Here is a 26,154-nt window from a genome sequence, read left to right as displayed (position 1 = left end):
AAGCCAGCCCAGTGCATTCACTAAGCACACCAATTCCAACTCAGGAGTCATTTCAAACACCTCATGCATTACTGTGCTCTGCTTGGCCTGTGCCACTAACCCCCATACCTCCAGAAGATTAAATAACACTCAAAGCTTGACTTCTGCATCAGGATCTACGCTGACCAAAGATCCCAGTTTACGTAACAGATTTTTGTTCAGTTTTCTAGCAGTCATTTTCTCCTTAAGACAGTGAAGCTGGTATTAATTTGTCTCTCTTCTAACTGAACTAATTCTCACACAGAGCAAATAAACGTACAGAATTAGCCTGTGCATCGAAATACTGAGGGTGATAATGGATCTATCTATAACCACGGAGATAGAGGAGTTGTCCACTAGTCTGAGTGTGTACTGAAGAGGTATCTAGAGGTACAATCAATGTAGGTGTAGAAAACACTAGGCAACTATTGCACCTGACTTAACATTTTGTAATTTTAATTTCGTTCCTCATACAATTACGACTCAAGCTTTCAAAAAAGCATTCAAGCCAGCTGGGGCCAGAAATTCAATTTCAGAAAAACCAAACTTGTTCATTCTTATTAAGGTTTAAAAAAAATTTTTTTTTGGAAATTCCAAGTTTTTTTCTATTTAAGCTCTGATCGCAAAACAGGATATTCAAAACTGTATTGTAATGCTTTCAAACAGATAATTTAGAAACATCAGCCATGCGGCTTACTTTCCCCTTCCGTGAACTGATCCATATGCTATAATAACTCATTTTGGCACATCTCTTCTCTGCCACACCATTTATTATTAATGGATGGCATTTCTGTGCATTTAAAACATCAATGCCTTTTGTTAAACCTTTCCCACCAAGTCCCTCTCAACCCCTACCTCAGACAAACTACTCTAGTTCTCCTCATTCATTTTTAATGCTTCACTCCCTGAGATCTTTATCACCCACACAAGGTCTATTAGGAAGACACAGATACCAGCTACAAATCAACCTTTCCACACGTGATAGAAAGATATGAGGTCTGTTGTGAAAAATCAAAATTTAGAGGCACTGCCATGAAAAGAAAATGCATTAAGGAAAACAAGGTAGCCAAGGACGGAAAACCCAGGCACTGCTTTGCCAACAGACAGACATGGCTTCCCTGGGCTTGGCAGCTTTGCAAAGTGCTGGGCATAGGTTTTCAAACAGTAGATTCCCTGAACTCTGTACACTTAACTACTTGTGCTGCTTGTATTTTGGAAGAAACAATTACCACTGTGTAGTCAGACTACTTGGTGTTGCATGTGCAGGACCGCACCAGGTTTGATATGAACCTGAGGATTCACCAGAATCCTTCAATTCTAGAACCGGACTCCCAGATCAAGGGACTCACAGCTGTTGGGTTAAAATGGGCCAACAAAGTAACCTGAAATAGTCACAGAAATTAGGTTGGAAGAGAGGGAAACACAATTTTGGTAAGTACCTGGTTAAAATTCTGATTGAGGTAAAGGAAGTGAAAACAAATTCTATTTCATATAATTAGCTGACATGTCTACTGCATCAAATCCTCTGGGTGCAATTATAGGTTGAAAAAATAGGCACCTCTGGGAGGCTAAGAGAACACTGCTCACAGCCCCTTTTACTCTTACACAGGTCAGTGGCATCCAGCCTCTACATTAAGTCCCCAAATGTGAGCAAAAAATAAACTACTCCAGTAAGGGCACATGCTTCTAAAGAGAAAATTCACATGGGATTGAATTTTCTGATTACATGGACCGAGAATAAAATAAAGATATCTACTTTTGCCACAGCAATCAGACAAGAAAAAGGAATCATTCCAAATTGGTAATGAATCGGTACAACAGTCACTATTTGCAGAAGACACGGATATAGCCTCACCAAAAACCCCATTAGAAGAAATCAATCCAGTAAAGTTATAGGACACAAAATAGATATCTGCTGCCTTTTTATACACTACTAAGAAGTTATTAAAGAGTAATTAAGAAAATTACCCCATTTATAATTGCATCAAAATGAATAAAATACCTAAAAACACATTTAACTGACTAGGTGACACACCTCTATTCTGGAAAGTACAAAACAATGATATAAGAAATTTAAGGGACAAATAAACAGATGTACAAATAATTAAGATATACATACTTATGGCCTGGAAGAATACCATTAAAATGTCCACACTACCCAAAGCAGTCTACAAATTAAATGCAATCTCCAACAAAATGCCAATAGCATTTTTCACCAACTACAATAAATAATCCTAAAGTTTGTTTTAGCTATCCAGGGTCTTTGAGGATTTCAAACAATCCCTGATTTCAAGATGCAGTACAAAGAGGTAGTAATCAAAACAGTAAGGTGCTGGCACAAAAACAGATACAAACGTATATGGAACAGAACAGCCCAGAAAGAAACTCGTGCTTATATGGTCCATTAATCTGTGACAAAGGAGAACAAGAACATACAACGGAGAAAAAAGTCTCTCCAATAAATGGTGTTGGGGAAAATAGACCATTTTCTTATACTATAAAGGTAAAATCAAAATGGATTAAAGACCCAAATGTGAGACTGGAAACCATAAAACTCTTTTTGAAGAAAACACAGACAGTAAACTCATGAACATTAGACTTACCAACAATTTTCTCTGTATGTCTTTTCAGGCAAGGAAAACAAAAGCAAAAATAAACTACTGGGACTACATCAAACTAAAAAGGTTTTGCATAGTGAAGGAAACCAACAAACAAAAAGGCAATCCACTGAGTGGAAGAAGGTATTTGCAAATGATGTACCTGGTAAGAGAATAATTTTCAAGATCTAAAAGGGCACCAAAATAAATCCAATTAAAAATGGGCAGAGGAAAGGATTTAAAAATACAGATTCAAAGGGGGTACATGCACCCCGATGCTTACAGCATCATTATTGACAACAGTCAAACTATGGGAAGTGTCCATTGACCAATGAATGGATAAAGAAGATGTAGTATGTATGTATACATTGGATTACTCAGACAACAAGGAATGAAATCTTGCCATCTGTAGCAACATGGATAGAGCTGGAATGTGTTATGCTAAGCAAAATAAGTCAGAGGAAAACAAATATATGATTTCACTCATACATGGAATTTAAGAAAAACTGATGAATGTGTGGGAAGAGGGGAAAAAAAAGAGGAGAAGGGGGAGGCAAACCCTAAGAAACTCTTAACAATAGGGAATAGAATGAGGGTTAACAGAAGGAGGTGGGTGGTGGACAGGGTAGACAGATGATGGGTATTTTTTTTTTTTAAGATTTTATTTATTTGTCAAAGAGCAAACAAACACAAGCAAGGCGAGAGGGAGGAGCAGGCTCCCTGTCTAGCAAGGAGCCCGACGAGGGACTTGATCCCAGGACCCTGGGATTATGACCTGAGTCAAATGTAGACGCTTAACCGACATTATGATGCATAATGTCCCCAGATGATGCATAATACGGATGGTACTTGTGGGGAGCACTGGTGTTATATGCAAATGATAAATTACTGATTTCTACTCCTAAAACCAGAATTACACTCCATGTTAACTAGAACTTAAATAAAAATCTGGAAGAAAATATATGGGCAGAGAACCTGAATAGGTATTTTTCCAGAGAAGACCTACAGATGGCCAACAGACACATGGAAAGATGTTCAATCACTAATCATCTGGTAAATGCAAATGAAAACCACAATGAGCGATTACCTCACACCAGTCAGAAGGGTGAGTATCAAAAAGACAAGAAATAACAAGTACTGGTGAGAATGTAGAGTAAAGGAAACTGTTGGTGGGAATGTGAACTGGAGCAGCCACTTTACAGAGTCACTATGGGAAACAGCATGGAAGTTCCTCCAAAAATTAAAAATAGAAATATCACACAACCCAGTAATTCCACTGCTTGCTCTTTTACCCAAAGAAAACAAAAACTAATTCGAAGAGATACATGTATCCCTAGGTTTATCTCAGCGTTAGTTACAATCAACAAAATATGGGACCAACCTACGTGTCCACCGAAGTAGAGCGGATCAAGTAGAATGGACAAACACACATAAGGTGCTGCCATTTGCAAGAACATGGAGGGATGGAGACGGGATTACACTAAGTGAAGTAAATCAGAGAAAGAGATACCACAGGATTTCATTATATGTGCAATCGAGAAAACAAACTCAAAATAGAGAGACCAAACTGGTGCTGGGTGGGTGGGTGGGTGGATGGATGGGGGAAAGAGATAAAGGGGATTAAGAAGTACAAACTTCCAGTTAGAAAATAACTCCTGGAGAAGAGAAGTAAACAAAGTCAATACAGTCAGTAAGGCTGTGACAACACTGTATAGTTACGAACAGTGATTACACTTACTGTGGTGAGCATTTTTTAATGTATGGAATTACTGAATCACTATGTCGAACACCTGAAACTAATGTAACATTAAGAATACTTGAATTAAAAAACAGCATTTATATATGTGTGTGTGTGTATATATATATATATATGTTGAATTAAATTACATTTAAATTACATTAACAGCATTTACACACACACACACACACACACACACACACACAGATTTAGGGAAAATGTTCAGATGGTTACTAACATTTTTGTAAAATGTAATTTTACAATTACGACTTATTGTATATATCAAGTATCCACCTACAGGAAGGCTGAACTTCAGACCTAGAAAAGTTTATTTTGTTAAATGCTAACACAAAGATAGTATATGTGCTAAAGTGGAAGGCAGCAGATGAAAAACCTTACCCTAGATTCCTCTTCAGGCTGGAATGAGTGCTTGAGGGTCTGCTACCTTCAAAAGACGTCTCAAATTAGGTTGCTCTACCCTCAGAATCTCTTTGCACAGAGAGCTCTGTTCTAGGAGCACTTCCAGGATTCCAGAGAAATGGAATGGATCAGCCTTATTTATTCTTCAGTGTTGCCCCAGGTAATACATGCAGGAACAAGGGCTGCCTTGGCTGCTAGAGGGCTTCTTGGCAGCAGCCAGAGAAAGAAGAAACCAAAGCAGAGGCGAAGGACACCCACAGCTGAGGCAGCTAGGGTGGTCCAGGGGAGAAGCATTAAGCTCAGGAGCTGGAAAGAATATGCAAGAGTGAAAGGGAAGCAGGCCCAGGGAGGATACATGAAAGAGGCACAAAAATGTCGACTTCCAAAGAGTAATTTCTGTACACTTAAAGCAAGGAAGGCTGGAAGTATAAATAGGCTCTGAGACAGCGAAATTGGGCCCGCTTCCTTGTATACATCAGAGCCAGGCTGCGCTGGCCATGAGGAGGAAGGGCCTGGAGTCCTCGAGTCTTAGCGACTCAGAGGACTCAACATGGAACATGTTTGCTTGTGTTCAGACTTCGTGTTATAAGGAGGCCAGCAAGTACAGGAGGGACTCCCGATACTTCCAGATGGGAAGTTAGGCATGTGTGGACAGTATTTTGGGCCTCAGCTCTCACTGTACTTCATACCAGAGGCCACAAGTATGGGGAAAGGTGAGAGCCAGGGCTGGAGGCAGTGACTGCCCCAGCACATTGTGCCTTCAGGGAATCTTCCTTCTGGGTGTGGGGTGGTCAGGGCTACAGATCCTGAGGCCCTAGAAGGGGACCCCTTGCAAACAGCTCTAGGCCTTGGTTCAGCACAGCTGTTGCACGAAGCAATGGGGATTAGGAAATAACAGCCTCTGATCATTTTTCAGTTTTGAGAGGTGATTTAAAAAGTAAAAGGGCTTGAAGGTCTTTACAGTACAGTCGTACTCTACAACTTCTAGGTTCAATTTCAAGTTCCCAGGACTATTAAAAAAAAAAAAGAAAGAAAGAAAGAAAGAAAGAAAAGCCCATTCACAAAGAGGTGGTCAGAGGCGGTGACCCTCTATTTCCAGAAGCCAGTTAACTGAAATGCTACAAAACAATATCCTCTGTCTCCACTGGCCTGAGGCAGGGAGAGAGGAAGGCAGCAAAAGCACAGAAGCGCAGAGGGGGACACACGGACGGATGCACTCTCCCACATCTTTAGATCTAGAGATTAAACCATGACCCCTACATGTCAGAAGCAAATGCAGAGCAGAAGAGAAACTTAGGGTTTAAATGCCGTCCTATCAATCTGCTCACAATATACAGACTGTGTTCTAACACTGAAAGAACCCCACCAGAATTAGCCAAACATTCTTTTGGCTCCCACTCTCCAAATAACCAGCTAACTAGGACACAAAGAACTCCTCTTGCCACAGACCCAGTTTCACCGAAAGCTCCTTCTACAAGCAACAGTGCGGTGTTGTCACTGCAAGCCCGTCTAGTTCGAGTTTGTACGTTGCATGTGTGTTGCTGTTCTTGTTGGTTATCACCTACAAGCTGAGCAGCTTAAAAAGTCCTTGGTTACCCCACCCACGAGAACACAAAATTCAGAACGCTGGGAGAGCAAGTTCTACTGCAGTCAAAACAAATAAAGACGGAATGGGCAAGGTAGATTTTGCCTTGTTCACTACTGTAGGTAACTTGTGACGTGCCACATTCCACACTGGCAGAAACTGTTTGGTTAGCATTAACTGAAGCCAAGAGAAAAGTACCAACTATCCAAGGTTTCCTTCTCGCCCCTTCCTCTCAAAATTCTGACTCACAGAAAATCTGGCAGGGCAGAGACACACTGGGAAATGCCACAGTGAAAGCAGTTCTAACTCTCAGCTGTGTATCAGACTTGGCCTGTGCCTCTGGTTTCAACTGTGGAGCAGCGAGGCTCTGTTTAGAAGCAGCAGAGGCCCACAGCACAGTGATGGAATCCTGCCTGGCTTAGGCAGGAGTTGGGTTATTTTCATTTACAAATGGGGGATATTTTGAAAAGTCTCCTCCTCCTCCTAAACCACAGCTGGGACAGAGGGAGTGGCACAGTGAAGCAAGATTCAAAATACAGAACTCAGGAGATACACAGATATAAACTTTATACAATTTTAAATGGTTTCTACTAACATCTTTAAGTCTCTTCATTCACCGTGGTGATATGCAGCCTATACAGAAAGCACAGGGACGTCTCAGTGGCTCAGTCTCGGTTAAGCGTCTGCCTTAGGCTCAGCTCAGGTCGTGGTCCCGGGATAGAGCCCTACATTGGGCTCCTTGCTCAGAGGAGTGTCTGCTCGCCCACTGTACTCCCCCCAGCCCCCGCTCATGCATGCATGCTCAGCTCATTCTCTCTCATGCTCTCAAATAAACAAAATCTTAAAAAAAAAAAAAAAAAGACAAGTACAGCATAAACAATAATCGAGGTAGGCCCACTTATCTTATAAAATGATCTTTCACACTTTTGGATATATCGTACAGCTAATAATTTCTCCTCTTTTTTCTGCCTGCCCTTTCCCTCCCTCATACTTGGAAATCCTTTTACCTCCAGAAAATTTGTTGAACCCGTATGAAACAAAGATGAATACTTCCTGGGCCTCAAACCTTACATTCAATACAAACAGGAGCTATGCAGGAAATGGAAAAGGGAAAAATAAGAACATTACCACCTGGAATTATAGCTATAGCTGACTTCTGCTCTTCTGTTCTTCAGTTTCAATATTCTTTCTACATTAAGTAAATTCAGGGAGGAGGAGGTCACTGACAATATGCTTTCATGGGTTTTAAAAAGGAGACAGGACCCAGAAAAATGAATTTAAGAATTGGAGACTCTGACGGTCAAATTCTAGAAAGCTTTTGGTATTAAAGACCAATAACCTTTAAAAAGTGGCAGCCAGGGTTCTAGACCCTGCTGGGAAGACAGAAATCCCAGTATAAGTGAGGGGCCACCTTGACTGTGGTAAGTGTAAAGGGAGACTGTGCCAAATCCCGGGAGTAAAAACAGTGAACTGCGACCGTGAGCAGGGGGACAGTTATGCGCTGGCTACAGCAGCCCATCTCTCTAGCCTTTCTTGACACCGGTGACAACTTGCTAAGTAGGAACACCGAGAGCCACTCTACCAATGTTCTATAAAGAAACCCTGAACGGCTCGTTTTACACACAATACTCCACCAACTGCTGCACGTTTGTTCTGTGCTTCGACTGAGAGGGAGACAGATCCCCCCTGTATCTCCCTCACCCCCACAGGGGGCCCTGTGACACACAGTGGGTTCCAATGCAATGCTGAGTTAATCATACATTTTTTTAAAAAAAGATTTTATTTATTTATTTGACAGAGAGAGATCACAAGTAGGCAGAGAGAGAGAGGAGGAAGCAGGCTCCCTGCTGAGCAGAGAGCCCGATGTGGGACTTGATCCCAGGACCCTGAGATCATGACCTGAGCCGAAGGCAGCGGCTTAACCCACTTAGCCACCCAGGCGCCCTAATCATACATTTTTATCAGAGAAAAGGCTACACTGAGCAGGAAGCTACAACTGCAAACTTCTTCCCCATCTGTTCCCCAATATGCCTCAATCAGTTTCTTTCTGTTTGGTAACCATTTTTGCAAAAACGAAGACCAAGATAAGGAGCTATTATAAAGAGATGGCAAGAATTTCCTATGTAACAGATACTCATAACAAAAGAAAGAGCAATTTTAGCCATTAAAAGTTAGTAGCGGGGCGCCTGGGTGGCTCAGTGGGTTAAGCCGCTGCCTTCGGCTCAGGTCATGATCTCAGGGTCCTGGGATCGAGTCCCGCATCGAGCTCTCTGCTCAGCAGGGAGCCTGCTTCCTTCTCTCTCTCTCTCTGCCTCTCAGTGTACTTGTGATTTCTCTCTGTCAAATAAATAAATAAAATCTAAAAAAAAAAAAAAAAAGTTAGTAGCAATGTATCTGCAAGAAAGTTTGTGATCTCTGGAAAGACAGGGCTTTTTAAAAGATTTTATTTATTTATTTGACAAAAGAGATCACAAGTAGGTAGAGAGGCAGGCAGAGAGAGAGGGGGAGGCAGGCTCCCTGCTGAGCAGAGAGCCCGATGTGGGGCTCGATCCCAGGACCCTGGGATCATGACCTGAGCCAAAGGCAGAGGGTTTAACCCACTGAGCCACCCAGGCGCCCCAGGGCTCTAGAATTTTAAGGAAACCACCACTGCCCTCTCTGTAACAATGCAACATCCAAGAACAGTGTCCATAGATACACAATACAATCCTGCCGCTGGAGTATGAGGCACTGTCTTTAGTTGATAAAAATAAGAATGATCACTATGTGTAGCTCAGACTATCTCTATAAAGATACTAAAAACATAGTGGGGGGACAAACACTTGGCCACAAAGAAGATGCACTTGGCCTGGGGTTTAAGGAGGATGGTTTCTCCAACCTTGATCCAGAAATTGCTTAAAATGACAGTTGAAAGCCTTTGAAATGCAGGCAGGCCTGGTGGCTTTTCCCCTATTCTCCAATAGAGAATGGTTCCAGAACACTAGTTAACAAGCCTGTATACTGCTGTGAACAGCAACTACAAGCGAAGGGGCATCAGTAAAGAGGGGAGGACTCAACTCAGCCTCTAGGACCCCACAAAGGAGGATGTCTTGTTGTGAGGGAACACCTTGGGTTACACAGTTTGAAGGAAGGAGAGGGAAAGCAAGAACAAACCGAACAATCTAAGTCTTCCTTAGATGATCTCTACTATCATCAACCAGTCCAAGTTTTCAGGCATTTCCCAGAAAGTAGCTGGAATCTGAGATTGAGGGATAATTATAATAATTTTCAGGCCATTTCCCAGAAAGTAGCTGGAAACTGGGACTGAGGGACTTTAAAAAATAGATAACTGCCAGGCCTGGCCCTCTTCCCACGCTTTGGATAGGCACTGGTGCTCCTGCCCCTGGGATTACCAGGAGCTGGAAGCCCTGAGCCATAGAAGTAACATGCGAAGGCGTGTGGGAGCGCTCCCCCAGCTGGTCTGCAGTCACCTGGCCTGGTGCAGACAAACAACACACCTCGTTCCCAAACGCAAACACTTTAAGGTAAACCATTTTTCAGTCAAGGAGGAAGTATGGAAATTTTTGTAGCAGATCTATAAAGGAACCTGCTGTCAACCCCCCACCTCCCCTTCTAGTTGTCATCTTGTTTTACTGAGATTGAAGGACGGCATGACAAAGCTGGAGGGATGGAAAAGGACACGATTACATTAAAACAAACAGAAAAATAAACCAGAGGTATCCAAAGCACTTGTAAAAAGTAAGTTTGAAACGTATTCCCATTGTTTAGGTGTACAGTAAATGCATTCTTAAAGTTCTTTGGAAAAGGAATCACTTGAAATGTACCCGAGAGACTGGCAATCTTAATACACACTGCTAGGAACGTATCTGTACAGAATCTCATCAGAGAATTTACCGCAAAATCACTTTCTGGAGCCATGGCATACACAAATCCGTAGAGTGCACGTGAACAGAAACAGACACACAGGAGACGAAGGGGCTGGCAAAGGGACTTCGCAAGAGGTGGGATAGGAGATAACCGTCTGCACAGGTGATCTAGCCTAGTTACCGGTCTGAGACCCAGGTGAGCTAGGTACACGTGTCCTCTTTGGAACCTAAAAAGTTTCCTCCACCCCGCAAAATAAAAACTGCTTTTCTTTCCTATTTAGCCAACTCTGCCAGTTCTAAGCCCGTCCCTCTCGTCTCTCCTCTCCAGGGCCTGCAGGCCTGCAGCCGCCGCTCACAGCCACAGGTGGGGGAGATGGCCCGGAGCTGGTGTGGATCTCCGTGGAGGTGGGAAGGTGTGCCAGAAAGCCCCGCAGCCCCTGAGGTGGAGACAGAAAGCTAGCCCTGGCCTCCCCTTTAGGAGCACACCTCCTGGCAAAGTGAAAACCACATAAGACTCCTCTGAAGAGAGGGAGACAGGCGCAGGATAGGGGGCGGTGGGGGGCTAAGGGGTGGTGGTGGTGTGTGTGTGTGTGTGTGTGTGTGTGTGTATGGCTAAAAGCACGAATGGCCTTCCTATACTTTAGGAAGTATACCTGTAGCGCCACACTAAGGTTCCCAGGGCAGGGGGACAGAGAGGAGATGGGGGGGAGCTAAGGTCACACTGCTGAGTGTCGCAGGTCTAGCTGCCCTAAACTCGCTGCCTGCTCTGTGGATGAAGGAAAAGGCTTAACAAAGAAATGGCCCCTTGAATGCAGAAGACTTCACTTTCTTTTATTCAGTTTAGATATTTTTCCCCTCACCTTTTGTCTTTTTGTGATGAGAGAAAGGTACCTGAGGGCAATTAGGGATCACAAAGAGGACCCCGAGACTGCTTGCTCAAGGAGCCACGTTCCCAGGATTGAGGTAGTGTCTTAAGGACCTCACTGTGCCTCAAACCCTGGCTCAGTGACTTAGTTCAGTGCTGAAGGTATTGAAATGAGTAAGTGCTTACAGACGACAATTTCAGCAGCACAGCTGACCATCGTCTACCACAGCACTGGTCAGCTTTTCCAGCTAGTGACACCAGCACACAGGTCATTAAAAATGTCTGACCCCAAGGACGATACGGTATCTGTCAAGTGCAGTGCTAAGTTACCAAGCAGCTGTTCTATGTACGTGTTTGTGGGCTCAGTAGAGCAGAGACCTGTACAAAAAAATCTGAAAGTTTTTTTTTTTTTTTTTTTTTTTTAAGTATTGCAGTAGACATTAAAAAAGAAAATCAGATCTTTTGGGGAACTTCAAATGTATTTTTTGCCTCAGTGTTATTTTTATTACCATCATTTTTTCATTGCTTAGAATTTTTAAAAGATTTCATTTTGGCCCTGGGTAGGTAAAAGGAAATTGCACTGCAAAATTTTAGGCTTTTAGTTGTGCTTCACCAGCACAGGTGACATCATCACGGAGATAGGTCTTTGGCAGTAACTTTCCAGATGCTTTTGGGAGCTTTGGGGAGAGCTGCAAAAAACAGAAGAAAAAAAACCCCACAACTATCAGAGGCAGGTGAAACCACAGAGTCATGGGCTCCTGAACAGCATGGTCACCAGATGTGGGAATTACTTTCCGACAGTGCACTTAAAGACCAAGTATTCTCATTGTCTGCTGGAATTTAAGTCAGAGGACAGCTTGCCTCCCTCATCCCTTTTGGAAAGGGCAAAACTTTTGATCCTCATCAAACTGTAGGAGAAAATGAAGCTGTACTTCTTATTAATTTGCTAAAAACGATGGCAGACCTGATCACAAATGAAATGGATCCCAACCTAAAGTACTTCAGTGTCAACTGTTCCATTTATAGAATATTGATACTTGAAAGGTAACTAGTTGTTCCAATTAATTCCAAAACAATCACTAAAAAGTACAGAATTCTGAAAGGCTAATTAACAAGTAGAAGTTGACACACGATTGGATGGAAGGCACGGAAAATTAAATTTAAGGCTTGAGTATTTCCCCATGCACAAAGCACCTGCTCCTCTCCAAAGTACCGCTGACGGCCCTCCAAGCTCTCAGTTACCTACACCATCGATGACGACTTTCTCCATTCCCAGTGGAACTGCTTTTTTGATTTTTTGGTCTCACGTTTTCCCTAAAGGCTATTCCCAGGTTTTATGCCCTAAGACGCTGCAGCAATGATGGATTTTTGACCATAGTTTGTCTTATAACTTCATAATTGTGTAACTTTCTACCGCAACTTATAGCCGACACATATTTTAACATACAGATAGGAAAAATCATTTACATACTTATAAAAACCAGTGGAGGAAAGGTTTATATGAGATGTAGGATTTGGAAAGGCAAAGCCTGGGCTTTTACTGGGAGCTGAAGTGTAAACATTTTTGAGTTCCCCTAGATGTCTGGACTAATGTAACAGACTTCTTTGTTTTGAGCAACGACTTCTAATCTTAGATTTGTGAGACCCCTGGGTGTCTCCAGGTATCTCTGGAGGTGCTATAAAATTACCTCCTCAAAATGCCAAGTAAAATAATTCAGATTCACTTAAAAAACATGCCACCCATGTTTGGAGGCAAGGGAGGGTGTTCTGGAATCAAAAGAACAGTCATAAATATTACTAAAGCTTGATCCTTGTCAATTACATTTTAGTCTAAACCAACTGATGAATAAAGGAAATGGAGCAAGATGAAACAGTTCTGTGTGATTTTTGTGATTAGGGGAGACTGGGAAGAAGCTGGTTACTTGGGACAGTCTTTCTTCTGGAAAACCTTTTCTGACCTCTACATTTACTTACTAATGCCTGAATTAGTACTCACTGGCAACTGGGAACCTTGTTCCTAGCTCTTCACCCATTTGCACGGACACTGGCACCTTAAAGTTGATTTAAATAAACTCTATTAGGTATCAGTTTCTTTAAAACAAACAAACATACAAACAAACAAGAATACAGACAGGCAGGGTTAGCTGAACTTACTTTTGTCAGTTTCCCCCCCGGCTTCTTCATTAAATTGTTTTCCTGAGATTACATACACGTTATATATCACTGCTCCACAATACCCAATTCTAAAATTGCTTAGTCATGACAAGGTTAATAACAAAAATACTCTGGGTTTGCCACTAGGAAGCTGGCCTATAGCCATTGTATTTTTACTACAGTTTCCAAATTTCCAATAAATTATGTTTCCTGACGGGCCATTGCCCCAGGTTTCAGAGCTTTCTCAGAACACCCAAGTGAGTCATCTGAAAAGTCAGAATATGGATTTAGAAACCAAAGTGACAAGAATCACACTCAAAAAAGACACCACAAAAAAAAGTATACATTTTCCCCTTAAACCAACCTGTCTTTTCTTAGAAACTCAACTTGTGTTTTTTTAATTTTTCGTATCACTGCTTAAACTTAGACCCACATTTTACATAAGCCCTAAGATTCCAGTGAGAAATCCTTTACAAAAATTTTCATTTAATCCTCCATTCACCCTGTTAACTGCTTGCCAAAAACAAGAAAAAGTTCCTTTTAAACTAGGTCTTCTGTATCATACTTCAAGAATTGTCCAAAGGGGAAAAAAAAAATTGTCTTAAGAATCAAACACCTTCAAGTTACAAGTCAGAAAGAAAACAAGTATACTTACTTTATTTGTAGCAGTAGCACTGGATCCAGGGACCACAGGCACATTCGTCACTTGAACTGAAAGATAATTATTATCTATGAGTGGCCAGGCTCCTTCCACTTTGCACGTCTGAAAGTGATCCTTGAAAGTTCTAAGGTGAGGATCTCCGAACAAGCCACAAAAAAGGTAACCAGGAGGGTTCATATCCCCTCCCCCGTGTTCTCTGGCTCCTGCGTGGCTGTGATAGTTACAAGGGTCATGGGTCACTTCAGGGTTGGTAGAGGATGTGGGTCCGTCCTTAGAACAATTCCTCTGGCTCATGAGGTCACTGATACCCAACACAGCAGAATGGTATACCAGGTTACCACGGCAGGCTTTTGAAGTTCGCTGGGTGCAGCCAGCATAGGCACGCAGAGCCTTGCAAAACTCAGAGTCAAAGCCGTCAATGGCAGAGTTCAGGTGCGAAGTCAGGGCCACAAAGTCCGTGGTACATTTCTGGATTCGACATTGGGCCGGCTGTTGGCAGTCACCTATGAGAAAGAAGATAAGACCCAACGTTTTTTTGAATGCTTTGCAACTTCCTGGGCTTCATGAGAAAATGACATCCTCCTTTGGAAACTGTTCTATATCTCCTATTTTAAGAAGGCCTTCAGAAATAGGGTTGCATTGTGCTTCCACGTGTCTCAGCCACTGGGAGAAAAACTGCATGCAATTAGTTACCTTAAAACTTGAAATCATGAGCTGCTGTGAGTGAACACGAGTCTGGCCCAGTATTCTTACATGAAAATTATAAGGGAATGGCTAAATGGAGTACCTTTTCACCCCTGCTATTGTTTACAGATTTTGAAAAAGATTCCTTTGCTCTAAGGCCAAGCCAAAGATGTGAACCTTTGTTTTGATTTTGGAAAGGGCGTAAGTCATTTGCTTTGGAAAGCACAGCGTCTATGCACAAAACCACAATTAAGGCTCCACGCCTCAGGTTGGGACCCCTAAATTATAGCATGATTAGTTAAAACCCCTTTACCTGACTCTAGTACAGCTACAGGGTAACAAGAAAAAATCCAGGTACTAAGTTATTCTGTATTTCCTTAGGGGTGTTTATTAAGGAACTGAACATAAACTGACAATCTCCTGGATGCTCTGAAATCGAACTGTTCTCTTAAAAAGACAGAGTGACTCATTGGATCAAGCTGTGTATTTACTTCTCCCTTAACATCCATCACTACTGGATCCCAGGTCACAAGTAGGTCATCAGGAAAGGTACACTAAATCAAAAAGAACACCAGATTGAAATCATACTGCAAGGACAGTTGATTCCACTGACTGTTTTATTAGAAAGAGAGCCAGGGGGGAGCCTGAGTGGCTCAGTGGGTTACAGCCTCTGCCTTCGGCTCAAGTCATGATCCCAGAGTCCTGGGATCCAGCCACACATCCGGGCTCTCTGCTCAGCAGGGAGTCTGCTTCCTCCTCTCTCTCTCTCTCTCTCTGCCTACTTGTGATCGCTGTCTGTCAAATAAATAAATAAAATCTAAAAAGAAAGAGAACCAGGGAACTACAGCACACAGAATTCTTAGAGTATATATAAATGACTTCTTTCCTTAAGTCAACAGTTCAGATACACCTAATGATTAAAGCAAAGCTTAAAAAAAAAAAAAACAAAAAAAAAAACAAAAACCCAACTCCAACTGCCTTATTTTTTAAAAAAGTCTATTTTCAAATTATGTTTTGCCACTAGGTCCTCATATAAAAAAATTAAGAGGCGCCTGGGTGGCTCAGCTGGTTGAACACCAAACTCTTGATTTCAGCTCAGGTGAGAATCTCATCATCTTGGGATTGAGCCCCATGCCCAGCTCACTGTGAAGTCTGCTAGTCCCTCTTCCTCTGCTCCTCCTACCTGCCTTCCCCCACCACCCCTGCCCTACCACATGCACACCCTCTCTCAAAAAACTCTTTTTTAAAAAATTAAAAACCTCTCAAAGCATAAAAAGATACAAGAATTGCCAATACTAGGTCAGTTGTGTGCGCCAGTTTTATATTCTGACCCATAAACTGGGAATGCTAGAATTACTGAAAAGGAAAATACTTTTCCTAAACATCCACCTCAAGTTTTATAGAAACTAATTTTAACACGTACTTTGTGTTACTTAAACATTCTTTTTAGGTCTCTAAACTGGAGAAACTTTCCATACTTTCAAGTCTCAGACTCCTCAGCTCAGAAATGAGAGGAGGTTGTTTTTGTGATTTGCTCCAGGCATAAAATATTTTATAATTCTTATTCAAGGTGATGGGGAAAAAAGAGTATATGTTAAATATGTAATTATTTTAAGATGTGGGGATAAATTTCAGGATCGTATCAAGATTTAGGACTTCAGCTGATGAAGACTTAAAATTAACCCTAGTATCATTTTAGAAAAATACTTTATAATCTTTCCAGTATTAAGGTGCTTTTAAACCTGAATGGAATAACCTGTAATCTCTGTTTCTGGCTTGAGTTAAGCAGAAAAGACTGGGGGATGACAACCCCTCAAGCCACCTCTCCTACTGTTTTTACATTTCAAAGACCAAGAAGGGAAAAATGTAGTCTAGATTGGGCTCTAATGTGAGTTAAAAAAAAAAAAAAAAATTACTGTTTTGGGGCTATGGACTTACAGCTATCACTAAATCTCATTTAAAAAAAAAAATCACAAAAACACCTTCATATGTTTGGCCTATCTCATGTTGGCTCGTTCTAGAGTTGACAAAAGCAGCTCCTATATTTACAGAATTTCTCTCTCCAAAGTAGATCAAGTCCTTTTCAACCGTTTGACTTAAAAAACCAAAAACCAACCAACAACCTCAAAGGCATTAGAGCCATTTTACATATTGGAACAATCAAGACAAAGGGATATTAAAAGCCTTGTTGTGGCTGGATCATAAATAGCTAGAACAAAGTCCAGGATAAAGTGCCTTTCCTCAAATCTTTTCCTTCCTCAGGTCACAGATGCTCTAAATTCCTGATTCTCACAACAATAGCTGACAACTTAAAAAAAGACAACTCTTCTACCAATTATTATTTTTTTTTTCTTCTTAAATAAGATTTCACAGCAAGCAGAAAGCAAGGAAATAAAAACTGGGCCAAGATCAGTGAGTAAAGAACAGCTCCTAGACTATGAATAAATGACAGGACGGGAACTTTCCGCTAAACTTGCAATGCCTATTTGTTCTTTTTATGGTCTATAAAATCCTTCCGAGCATACATTTACTTATAATTATTTTAAATAGTCATAAAATATCCAAAGTAAGAAGAGCATGAGCTGCAGATGTAACTGTTCGGGAGAGAAGTGCGATATAGACTCCCACCTCCTTTGCCTTCCTCATCCTCCTCCCCTCTCCCTTTTTCCCAGCAGGCAGGTGCCAGTTCTTTTGAGAAATGTCACATCAAATAGAACTCCTTGTGTTCTTTTGCGTGGGATGAGGTTTCCAACAGCCTTTTCAAATAGAGATGATGGGAAAAGAGGAGGACTAACTAGAGAGTGCATCTGGGTCAGCAGTTTCGGCCCATCACAGGCTCCTGTATAATGACTAATTCGCAGCATACACCCAGAAATATCCAGGCTTCATGAATTTATAATGACAGCGCACACTTTGCCTGTTGCAGGCGGTAAAGTAAGCTTCCTGTCAAGATGCCAAGACAATGCAGAGCAGAAACAATCTCAAGGATGTAGCCAACAAAGCCATGAAGAGTATGAGTAAGCAAGTAACTCCTATATTGCATCTCCATTCAGGAATTGTAGAGATTTGCTTAGAGTGGATGTGAGGGAGGGGGCTTTTGAAAGGACTTTTTTTATTTCCTAGGGCAGAAAACAAACTCTGCTGTTACAGATGTCTCCATTTTTCAAGTCAGATGTGATAGTGTTTTCATTCCAGTTAATGAAAGTGCTAAAGGATTTGTGGGTCTACAGCTTCCGTTAATGATTCAAAGACCTCACCATTCAAGACCATTTCCTTGAGGCCAGGACTGCACGAGTGAATTTGCTGCACAATCACCAGTTTATAATAAAAGAAATAAGATATGCTGAAGCTGAATTAAGTGAAACGCAGGGCCATATGGGGTGCCGAGGCAAATTATACGGATCCAGGCATAAAACATATGGTAGCCCATCTGCAAAGAGCACTCCACTAGGCTCTCTGAAGAGAAAACAATCTTTGCATTTCAATACCAACACTCTTCAAAGAAATCTTTCAATAATGGAGCCTTTTTTTTTCCCCTTTGTAACCAAATTAATCATTCCACCCCAACAAGTTGTCCACAGGTATCACTCACCACGGAAACTCTAGGTAGAATCCAATGGTGACTTTAGTGAAGACCCAGGAAGATACTGAGAGGAGTTTCTCATCCCAAGTTTTGAAATAAGGCAGCTCACATTAAACATTGTAACAACTTCAGTTTTTCATTACTGGCCAGAAAAGAAGTTTTCAAGGACCACATTCCAATTTTGTCTTAGAACCCTCTGACAAGGAAGGGAAACAATATCCAAGCAGTCATGAGGGACACACAGTCCTAAAGAATACTTCAATTTCCATTTCAAGAAACATACACTTTGACATTAAGAAGACAGATTCTTCACACAAAATGCTCCTGAATGTAGCTTTTGACACATGATTAAAAATTTCCATGTGACTGTAAACAGGTTGACATTACTAAGATTCTAAAGTCACTCATTTAAAACCTTAATCGCGGTAAGGTTTATCACTTACTATCACTTACTTAATCACTTACTATCCCACCCTATGTTTCCCCAAGTGAGTGTTAAAACGCAGCTGTTCCATCATAATGCAACGAAACGTAAATTAAGTCTCCTCAAATGCCACATTTTTTCCCCCATGACTTAGAAGACCTCCCAGATTTTTAGCAAGGCTGCTATGACTTAATAAATAAATACTACTCCACACAGTTGGGTGGCATTACAGTTCAGGATTCTCCAGATCAGAGAGCCGTTGAGACTGTGGTCATAAAATACAAGACCAAAAAAAAAAAAAAAAGTCTCGAAGAAAAACTTATCTCATGCTCTAGTTGTTCTCAAAACAGAATTTATCTTTCAGCCTGACACTGAATAAATTCTTGAGACAAACTCCTCGACGTGGTCCTTACTTAGAAAGAAGGTCCTAAATATCCCCACCCCAGGCTTTCTTGAGATACAACGCACACAGAACATTGGGTTAATGCAACTTATTTCACAAGAAAAATAAGTACCACCTGCGAGAAGGCTCGTCTGCGGGCCTACTTCGGGAGGACCAGACAACTCACTCTTGCTTCCACGGGGGGAGCGCCGGCCTCCAGAAAGCCTTGTGCGATCTGTCAACCCCCTCCTGGAACCCGAAAACACGCGGCGAGCCACAAAGCACGAGTTTCCCCCAAAGAGGGTTAAAGCGGAATTAAAAGCAGCTTTCGCAAATACGAAAGAAATTCCTCGGTGAAAGACGTTTAAGTTACTTCGAGATTCACCCCCCCGCCCCCGGTTTTCCAATTCCGCTGAGAATCTCTACACGTGGGGCCATTTCTCCCCCTCACGGCCACCCCCAACTCCAGAGCAGCAGCACAAGGCTCCCGGTCTCCCCTCGAAGGGGGCGGCGGCGGCGGCGGCGGAAACCTGATCCCAGCCTGACTTTCAGTAAACACCGCGACAGTCAGCAATAAAACACCCGGAACATTTGTCCCGGGGGCGCAGCCCCCGCCGCCCCCGCGCTCTAAATCCCGCGGCTGTTGGGAAGGAGATTTACCAACGGTCCCAGTCGAAGGCGGGGAAACCCGAGGGAGGGAAAAGGAGGAAGGGAAAGAGGCCTCTCCACTGCGCCCTGGGCGCGCCGCTCGACCCCGCGGGTGTGCTCCTGCCGCCGCGCCCCGAGCCTGGCAAAGGTGCAGGTCTGGAGCCCGGGAGGCCTCTCCCGTCTCGCCACGCCACGCCGCCCTTCTGCCCCAACGTGTGCCTTCGGGACCGGGGTGTTTGGGAACAAAGCACTCGGCCCCGGGCTGGCTCCCCTCGCGCGCGCGCCTCATACCTGCGTGGAGCAGCCCGAGGCTGAGCAGTAGCAGCAGCAGCAACGCCAGGGGCGGCGGGCAGAGCTGGGGGCGGCGGCGCTGCTCAGCCCCGGCGGCGGCAGCGGAGGCGGCGGCAGCGGCGCAGGAAGGTGCTGCTCTCAAGCCCATGCCCGTCCATGCAGGTCTCGTGGGCTCCGGCGAGGGCGGCGGCGCGGGCGCCGTGTCGGGTTCGTGGCCGTGGCCGTGGCTGCGGCATGGACTGGGGGACGCTCCTCGCTTCCTCTTCTTCCTCCTTCAGGCCCGCGTCGGGTACGGGCCGCCGCCACCGCCGCAGCGAAAAGCGCGCCGCGGGCGGAGCGAGGCGGCGGCGGCGGCGGCAACGGGGCGCAGCGGCATCGCGGCGGCCGGAGGCGGCGGGCGGGGCAGAGGGGGCGGGAGAAAAGACACAAAGACCGTGAGCTTAGCGCTGAGCCCGGCCCCAAAAGCGCGGGCGCCCGGGTCCCGGCCAGCGTGGGCTCAGCGGGCGTGGACCCACCGGAGGCGCGCCCAGCCGTAACGAGAAGCCGCTGGCATCCCGGATATCTGCGCGGCGGACCTGCGGTCACTCAATCTCAGCCCCGCACTGCCGCCCCGCCCTCCCTACATGCGCCAATCCACGTCGTCCCCACCCCTCCGGCCTAGCCCCTCCCTCCAACCCCATTGGCTGGAAGCGCGGGACCTCTGGGCCCAGCCCGCCACTCGCAGGGCCCAAAGCGCCCGCCCCCCGCACCTCCACCCGCCCTCAGCGTACTCATTGTAATTCGAGTTCCGCGTCCGCAGGGTGAGAGTCCGGTCCGCCGCGCCCGGGCTCAACCTCCCTCCTGCTCCCTCCGCTTCTCTCCCCTTTCCGCGATCTACTGTTTCCTCGTGCCCGACAGAAACTGCCGACGGCAACTCTCTTGTCGGCGTTAACAAAAGCACCCGCTTTTGACTTCCCCTTTAATTAATGTTGATCGGGTTTAACTTCCCCTGAAGGTTTTTTGGTGTGTGTGTGTGTGTGTGTGTGTGTGTGTTCTCTAAATCACCCCCACTCTGTCCCTCCCGCTTTTTTGGGGTGTGTGTGTGTGTGTGTGTGTGTGTGTGTGACCTTCTGTAAAGCTAGCGCCCAGAGGCGTTGGAAATCCGAACGCGACCTGCGGTCGGGAACAGATCGGAAGGGCTGGGAAGGGACCCACCAGCGCCCGGCGGAATTCGCGGGCGGCTTGTGCGGGGCTCTGGCGTTATTGTTCCTCTGACGTTTCCCTTCCTGAAAGCAGCGGGGAGGAGTCTGAGAGTGGGCGAACTCCGACGTGTTCGGTTACAATGTAATTAGGTTAATGAGGATAGTGAGTTTTTAATGCAGTGTGGAGTAATTACGCCACCGTTTCTTGTTGCTCGGCGGCTTTTCCACGATTTTTCTTAGTCTATTAGCATAGTAATTCAATGGCAGGTCACTTTCTACTTTTGTCACTTGGATAGATCCAAAAACGAGGGGGAAAAGACCCGGTCGTGTGCCAGGAAAGAGGTTGCCAAATCTTGTCACAGGAAAGCATGTTGTGAGGTTGATGATAGGTTCCAATTTGTTATCAGTAGGTGCGAAGTGGTATCTAATCTAAAGAATGGCTTCAAAGACTAGGAGCTACTTCCACTGTCCTTGCCTTTGCCATTCCTCCGAGGGGCTCGGGGTTGCCGTTTTAAATTCACTTCTAGCCAAATTGCAGTTTGCAACCCTACCGGTTCACTACTCATAATCTCTAATTAGCAATTTCGTATCAACCACCGACACGTTAATACTCCACATGTAACAATGTGCTAATCAATGGACTAGGATAATTGAGGGCAACCCTTCGATCACTCCGGCTTACTCATTAGACACATTATGAACTGTACAAACCACTAGGTCCCTAATGAAGGATGTCTATCTATTTTTACTGTAACTTTTCATTACTTACCTATTACATACTATGATGACTCAAGTGGTAAACACACCTTTCACTGCCCAAGATATAATCCAAACCTTGTGTATATCCATAATATGCTTAATAATAGCTTCAGAGTTGCCTGGAGAAATGACTTTTCGCAGGCAGAGTTATCTGATAATGATTTTTAGATAGTATTGTGGAGTAAATACTATGAGACCAAAAATTTATTCTCTTGCAATTCTTACATGAAATACATGAACTGAAATTAGTGAAATGCTGGTAAACATCTTTTAAAATAAACCAAATCTGAGCAGTTTTTCAAAGTATTTTGCTAACAAAAACTAACAATAAGATGTTTCTTTTCCCTTAACCCAAGATTTAATTCGACCCTTATGAAAGAAGCATGCCACTTTATTGATCATACTTCAAAACACATAACCAAAAGTTAAGATCAAATTCAGTTTAGGTGGGTTTTTTTCGCTATCATTACTTTCACTGGTTTCTCCCCCTGCCACTTCTTCCCCACCTCCTTATACTGTTCCTTAAACACACAGTGCTCTAAATTATTTTATCAATAGAGGGCATCCTCGAGCCACTACAAATTCTTGTATAGAAATGGAACTGTATTTCAGAGGGAAAACTTCATTTTTTTCTAAGGTGCTTTATTGCTCATCTGTTGTAAAATTTGACAAGCCCAAGATTTATAAGGCTAACAATTCATTTTTTATTACCACATAAGTGTTCAGCCTGCTTGAGTAAAATGTTAATTTTCACAATTAAACCGCAAGGTGGTTCCTGTTTTCAAGTCTTTAGGTCAGTTGACATACTCGCAGGGTAAATTCGGACTGTTAGCAAGATCCCGAACGGGCTTGTAAAGCAAGAGCGTGGTGAATGGTCGCTTATAGCGCATCCATTCCTCCGGCTCGAATACCATAAGTTAAGCAGGATTTTAAGATCCTGTAAAGAAAAATCTGGGGATTTTCCTCCCATAAAGTCAATGACTTATAAAAGTCTTACATCTTAATCAGAAAAAAAAAAAAAATCATGACGTGACAGCTTGCACAGCTCACACACCCACCCTATTTCTTGTTACTTGTACTCTTTCTCTCTTCATCTTTGCTTTCAGGAAGGAAAGATGAGACCAGAACAGCACAATTAGAGGACACAGCAAAGCATCCCATGATATGAACGTGTAAGTGAACAGAATTAAAACACTTGCCAGCAACATGAATGGATTCTGAATAAGAATGAGAAGTTTCTTTTCCTGAACCTATTATACATGCTGTCTTAACTATTCCCCTGTTGATTTATCTCCAGACATCTAACACGAGGGGCTCACCTAGGACAGAGGAGCTAGGGAGCTGACCGCGAGAACGATTTGTGCTACCCATTCTAGAGTAAGCCCCCCACCCCACCCCCGCCCAGGTCTCTAGTCCAGGGTGACCGCAAAGCGGGGGCTGAAATAGCCCAGAGTCCGACAGCCCAGCAGCAAGCAGCTAGTGGATTGTACTTACATCATTCTTAACCCTTCCGATCCTGGAGGGGGCTTGACGGGATCAGGGGGCCCCCGAGCTCTGGAGCACGCAGGACCTGGGTGTGAGAGAAGACCCCAGAGCCTGGCGTGAGCGCTGCGCCCCAGGAAGGAGGGGGCCCGGGGCGTGAGTGGGGCTCATCACCCGAGAGTACACAGCCGGCGCCCACGATCCCTGCGGGCTCTGCAGCGGATCACACCGCTCAAAGCGGCAGGTGCAAAAAGCATTTGGGAACCGCTTGCCAGCGCGCGGAGGTAATGCGCTTCCTGTCCATTTATCTCAGGAAACCAGCGCAGCCTTCTCTTCCAAACAAAATTAACCTCTCATTAGCCAGCCACTGACTCCCAAGAAGACCTTAAAAGCTTTACCAGCTCGCTAATGTATTTAGGCTTTTCTTCCAGGCAAACGGGGCCGCGGTGGTGACTGTCATCAGCCCCGGGGGGGGGTGTGTGTGTGTGTGTCCTCTGGGTTCCCCTGGGAGCCAACCGCTTACCTTCCTCCCCGCCCCCGTCCCCAGCTTCAAGTCTAGGAAACTCTGGCCAATCTGGATCCCAGTTTGTGGTACTCCGCAGACCCGACACGCCTGAACGGACTTCACACCACAAGTCGCCAAAACAAGTTCCCACTAGTTTCAAGAGCGCCCCTCATATCACATACTCAGCTCGCCTATCTTCAAGAAATGGGGAAGGGTACCCTGGAGGTACTTCTATGGACAGCTGTCCCTGGGTCATAGGCACTGACTGTCCTTTACAGCGCCAGCCGTTTACGCAGCAGGGACAGGAAGCAATGATCCGAGGTACGGGGAGTAGTGTCAGCTAGGATCTAGCCGATTCCAGGAGTGGAGAATCAAATGTGGTTCTAGGTCTGCAAGAGAAGCCTTTTGGAGCGTTGGGGTGTTCTCACCCTGGCCCCCCGCCGCCCTGAGGCTGGCAGATTTATACCACACAGGTGGACCAAGACCTAAACAAAACAGTCCGGGCCTCTGCCTGCTGCTCGCCCCCCACGTCCCCCTTGGCCCACCGCAAACTTCGACAAAATAAACAACTCACCACAGGCATTCCCTTGTCTGCAGCGCGACGCTTGCCAGCTGGGAAAATAAGCCGCAAGCCACGCGGCGGGGGCGCAGAGGGAGGGCAGCGCGGCGCCCGCCTCTCTCCCCCAGGTGGGGGCAGCGATACCCGGGGGCAGGACGGAGGCTCCGCCTCGGGGGCCGCTTTCTCGCCTCCCTGACTGCTGAGTGAGCGCCGGGCGAGGGGCTGCGCCCTTCCAGTCAGCGCGATCTCTCGGCCACCCAGGGAAGGGGGCGGGGAGGCAAATCACTCAGTTCCCTCCCGCGTTCTCGAAGTGTCTTTCTCTCGCCTTAGGTCTCAAAGAAGACCAAGCCTAGGGGCCTTCACCCCACCCCCTCCAGCCCCACACCGCCCCCTGTAGGCACTACCCGGATCTTTCCGGCGCCGCTGATGAGTGGCGGGGACCGGCGTCCCAGAGTCCCAGCCTCCGGGTCACCGCTCCGCTCTCTCCATGCTCACCGCCTCCTTACCCCCAAGTCCCGCACAAAGAGGCCTTTCACTCTGCCAGCGCCACCCTCCGCGCCGCCCTCCACCCCGCCGCGTTGCCTTTGCCCACCAGCAGGACCAGCCGATTCCCGGTTGGTGATCGTGGCAGCCGTCTTGGGGCAGGCCGGCCACGGACGCGTGCAGGCTCTTCCCGCTCGGCGCCTTGGCAGAGGCACAGATGGAGTCCCCCGCCCGCCTTTCCACGCCACACGGCACCAGCCGCCACAAAATGCACCCCTTCTTCTACATAAATGATCTCTGAGGGTCTCCCGAGTGTCTATAAATGGTGGGTGTTTGTGGCGGGGCCCGGGAGGGGTTTGGCGTAGTGGCGGGCATGGTCTCTGGACTTTCGCTGAAATGAATCCAGCGACCTATCCTGTCCACCCAAGGTGCCAATGTGGATGTTTCAGCTTACGAAAGCCCAGGATAACGATTTGTGAATTGTGATGGGGGTGGGGGGGATTTGAAAAGACGTCTAAGACCCAGGTTATAAAGAAGAAGTCCACGAAATGTTCGGGGAACGACAATCACTTGAGTCAGAGAAGATGTGGAGAGCAAGAAGGAACGGATTAACTTTCTCCCCCTAGGCTGATCTTTCAAAGTTAAAAAGTAAGCATCACAGGTATTCAGAGGTAGCTATTGTTCTGTGCCTTCAGTGCTAGCACCGGCAGGGTGCTTTCTTTTTTATTTTATTTTACTTTTTTTTTTGTCCAGGGAAAAGTTGCAGCATCTTGACTTAGGGATTCCACTTTTTTTTTTTTTTTTTAATCTCTTTAGAATATCTTTGACCCTCTTCCAGCTTTGCTTCTCTTCTCCTGTCCCCACTCTTCCTTATAATTTCTTGATCTAACGCTAGAGGCAGCATAGGGCAGCATAAAGAGGACAAAGTGGAAATCCAGAGAGGAGGGTCTTGACCTGACTTTCTGAGTGGGACTCTTGGGCAACTGATTTAATGTCTTTGAACTAGAGGTCACTATCAAGAAAGTGTGTGTTAGGGGCAGTGGTTTGGTTCCTTCGGGTTCTGAAATTAGGTCACAAGGGAAGCCTCCTCACACCTACAGATCCCCCCTTTTTAAACAAAGATTTTATTTATTTATTTGACAGGCAGAGATTACAAGTAGGCAGAGAGGCAGGCAGGGTGGTGGGGGGAAGCCTCCCTACTGAGCAGAGAGCCAGATGGGAGGCTGGATCCCAAGACCCTGGGATCATGACCTGAGCCGAAGGCAGAGG

At 45.0% G+C, this 26,154-nt stretch overlaps 1 protein-coding gene across 2 annotated transcripts in view; it reads right to left on the bottom strand.

Moving 5' to 3' along the window:
* The window catches only part of RGMB (repulsive guidance molecule BMP co-receptor b), a 30,385-nt gene extending 5,272 nt beyond the window's left edge, over window positions 1-25,113 (bottom strand). The window contains exons 1-4 of one of the 2 annotated variants that reach the window (XM_059175552.1): window positions 24,995-25,113; window positions 23,351-23,426; window positions 19,917-20,188; window positions 13,899-14,407 (exon numbers count right to left, since the gene is read on the bottom strand). In XM_059175552.1, coding sequence (XP_059031535.1) covers window positions 13,899-14,407; window positions 19,917-20,188; window positions 23,351-23,355 — 786 coding nt within the window. In that variant the 5' untranslated portion in view covers window positions 23,356-23,426; window positions 24,995-25,113. Of the gene's footprint in view, window positions 1-13,898; window positions 14,408-19,916; window positions 20,189-23,350; window positions 23,427-24,417; window positions 24,735-24,994 lie in introns of those variants that run through there. The other variant, XM_059175551.1, reaches the window with a different exon arrangement.
* Between the last annotated feature and the right edge of the window lie 1,041 nt (window positions 25,114-26,154).

This window comes from Mustela lutreola, chromosome 5 (assembly GCF_030435805.1).
Source record: "Mustela lutreola isolate mMusLut2 chromosome 5, mMusLut2.pri, whole genome shotgun sequence".
Lineage (NCBI taxonomy): Eukaryota > Metazoa > Chordata > Mammalia > Carnivora > Mustelidae > Mustela > Mustela lutreola.
The sequence above is the reverse complement of the archived record's forward strand: the minus strand, read 5'-3'. Positions and strand labels throughout refer to the sequence as shown.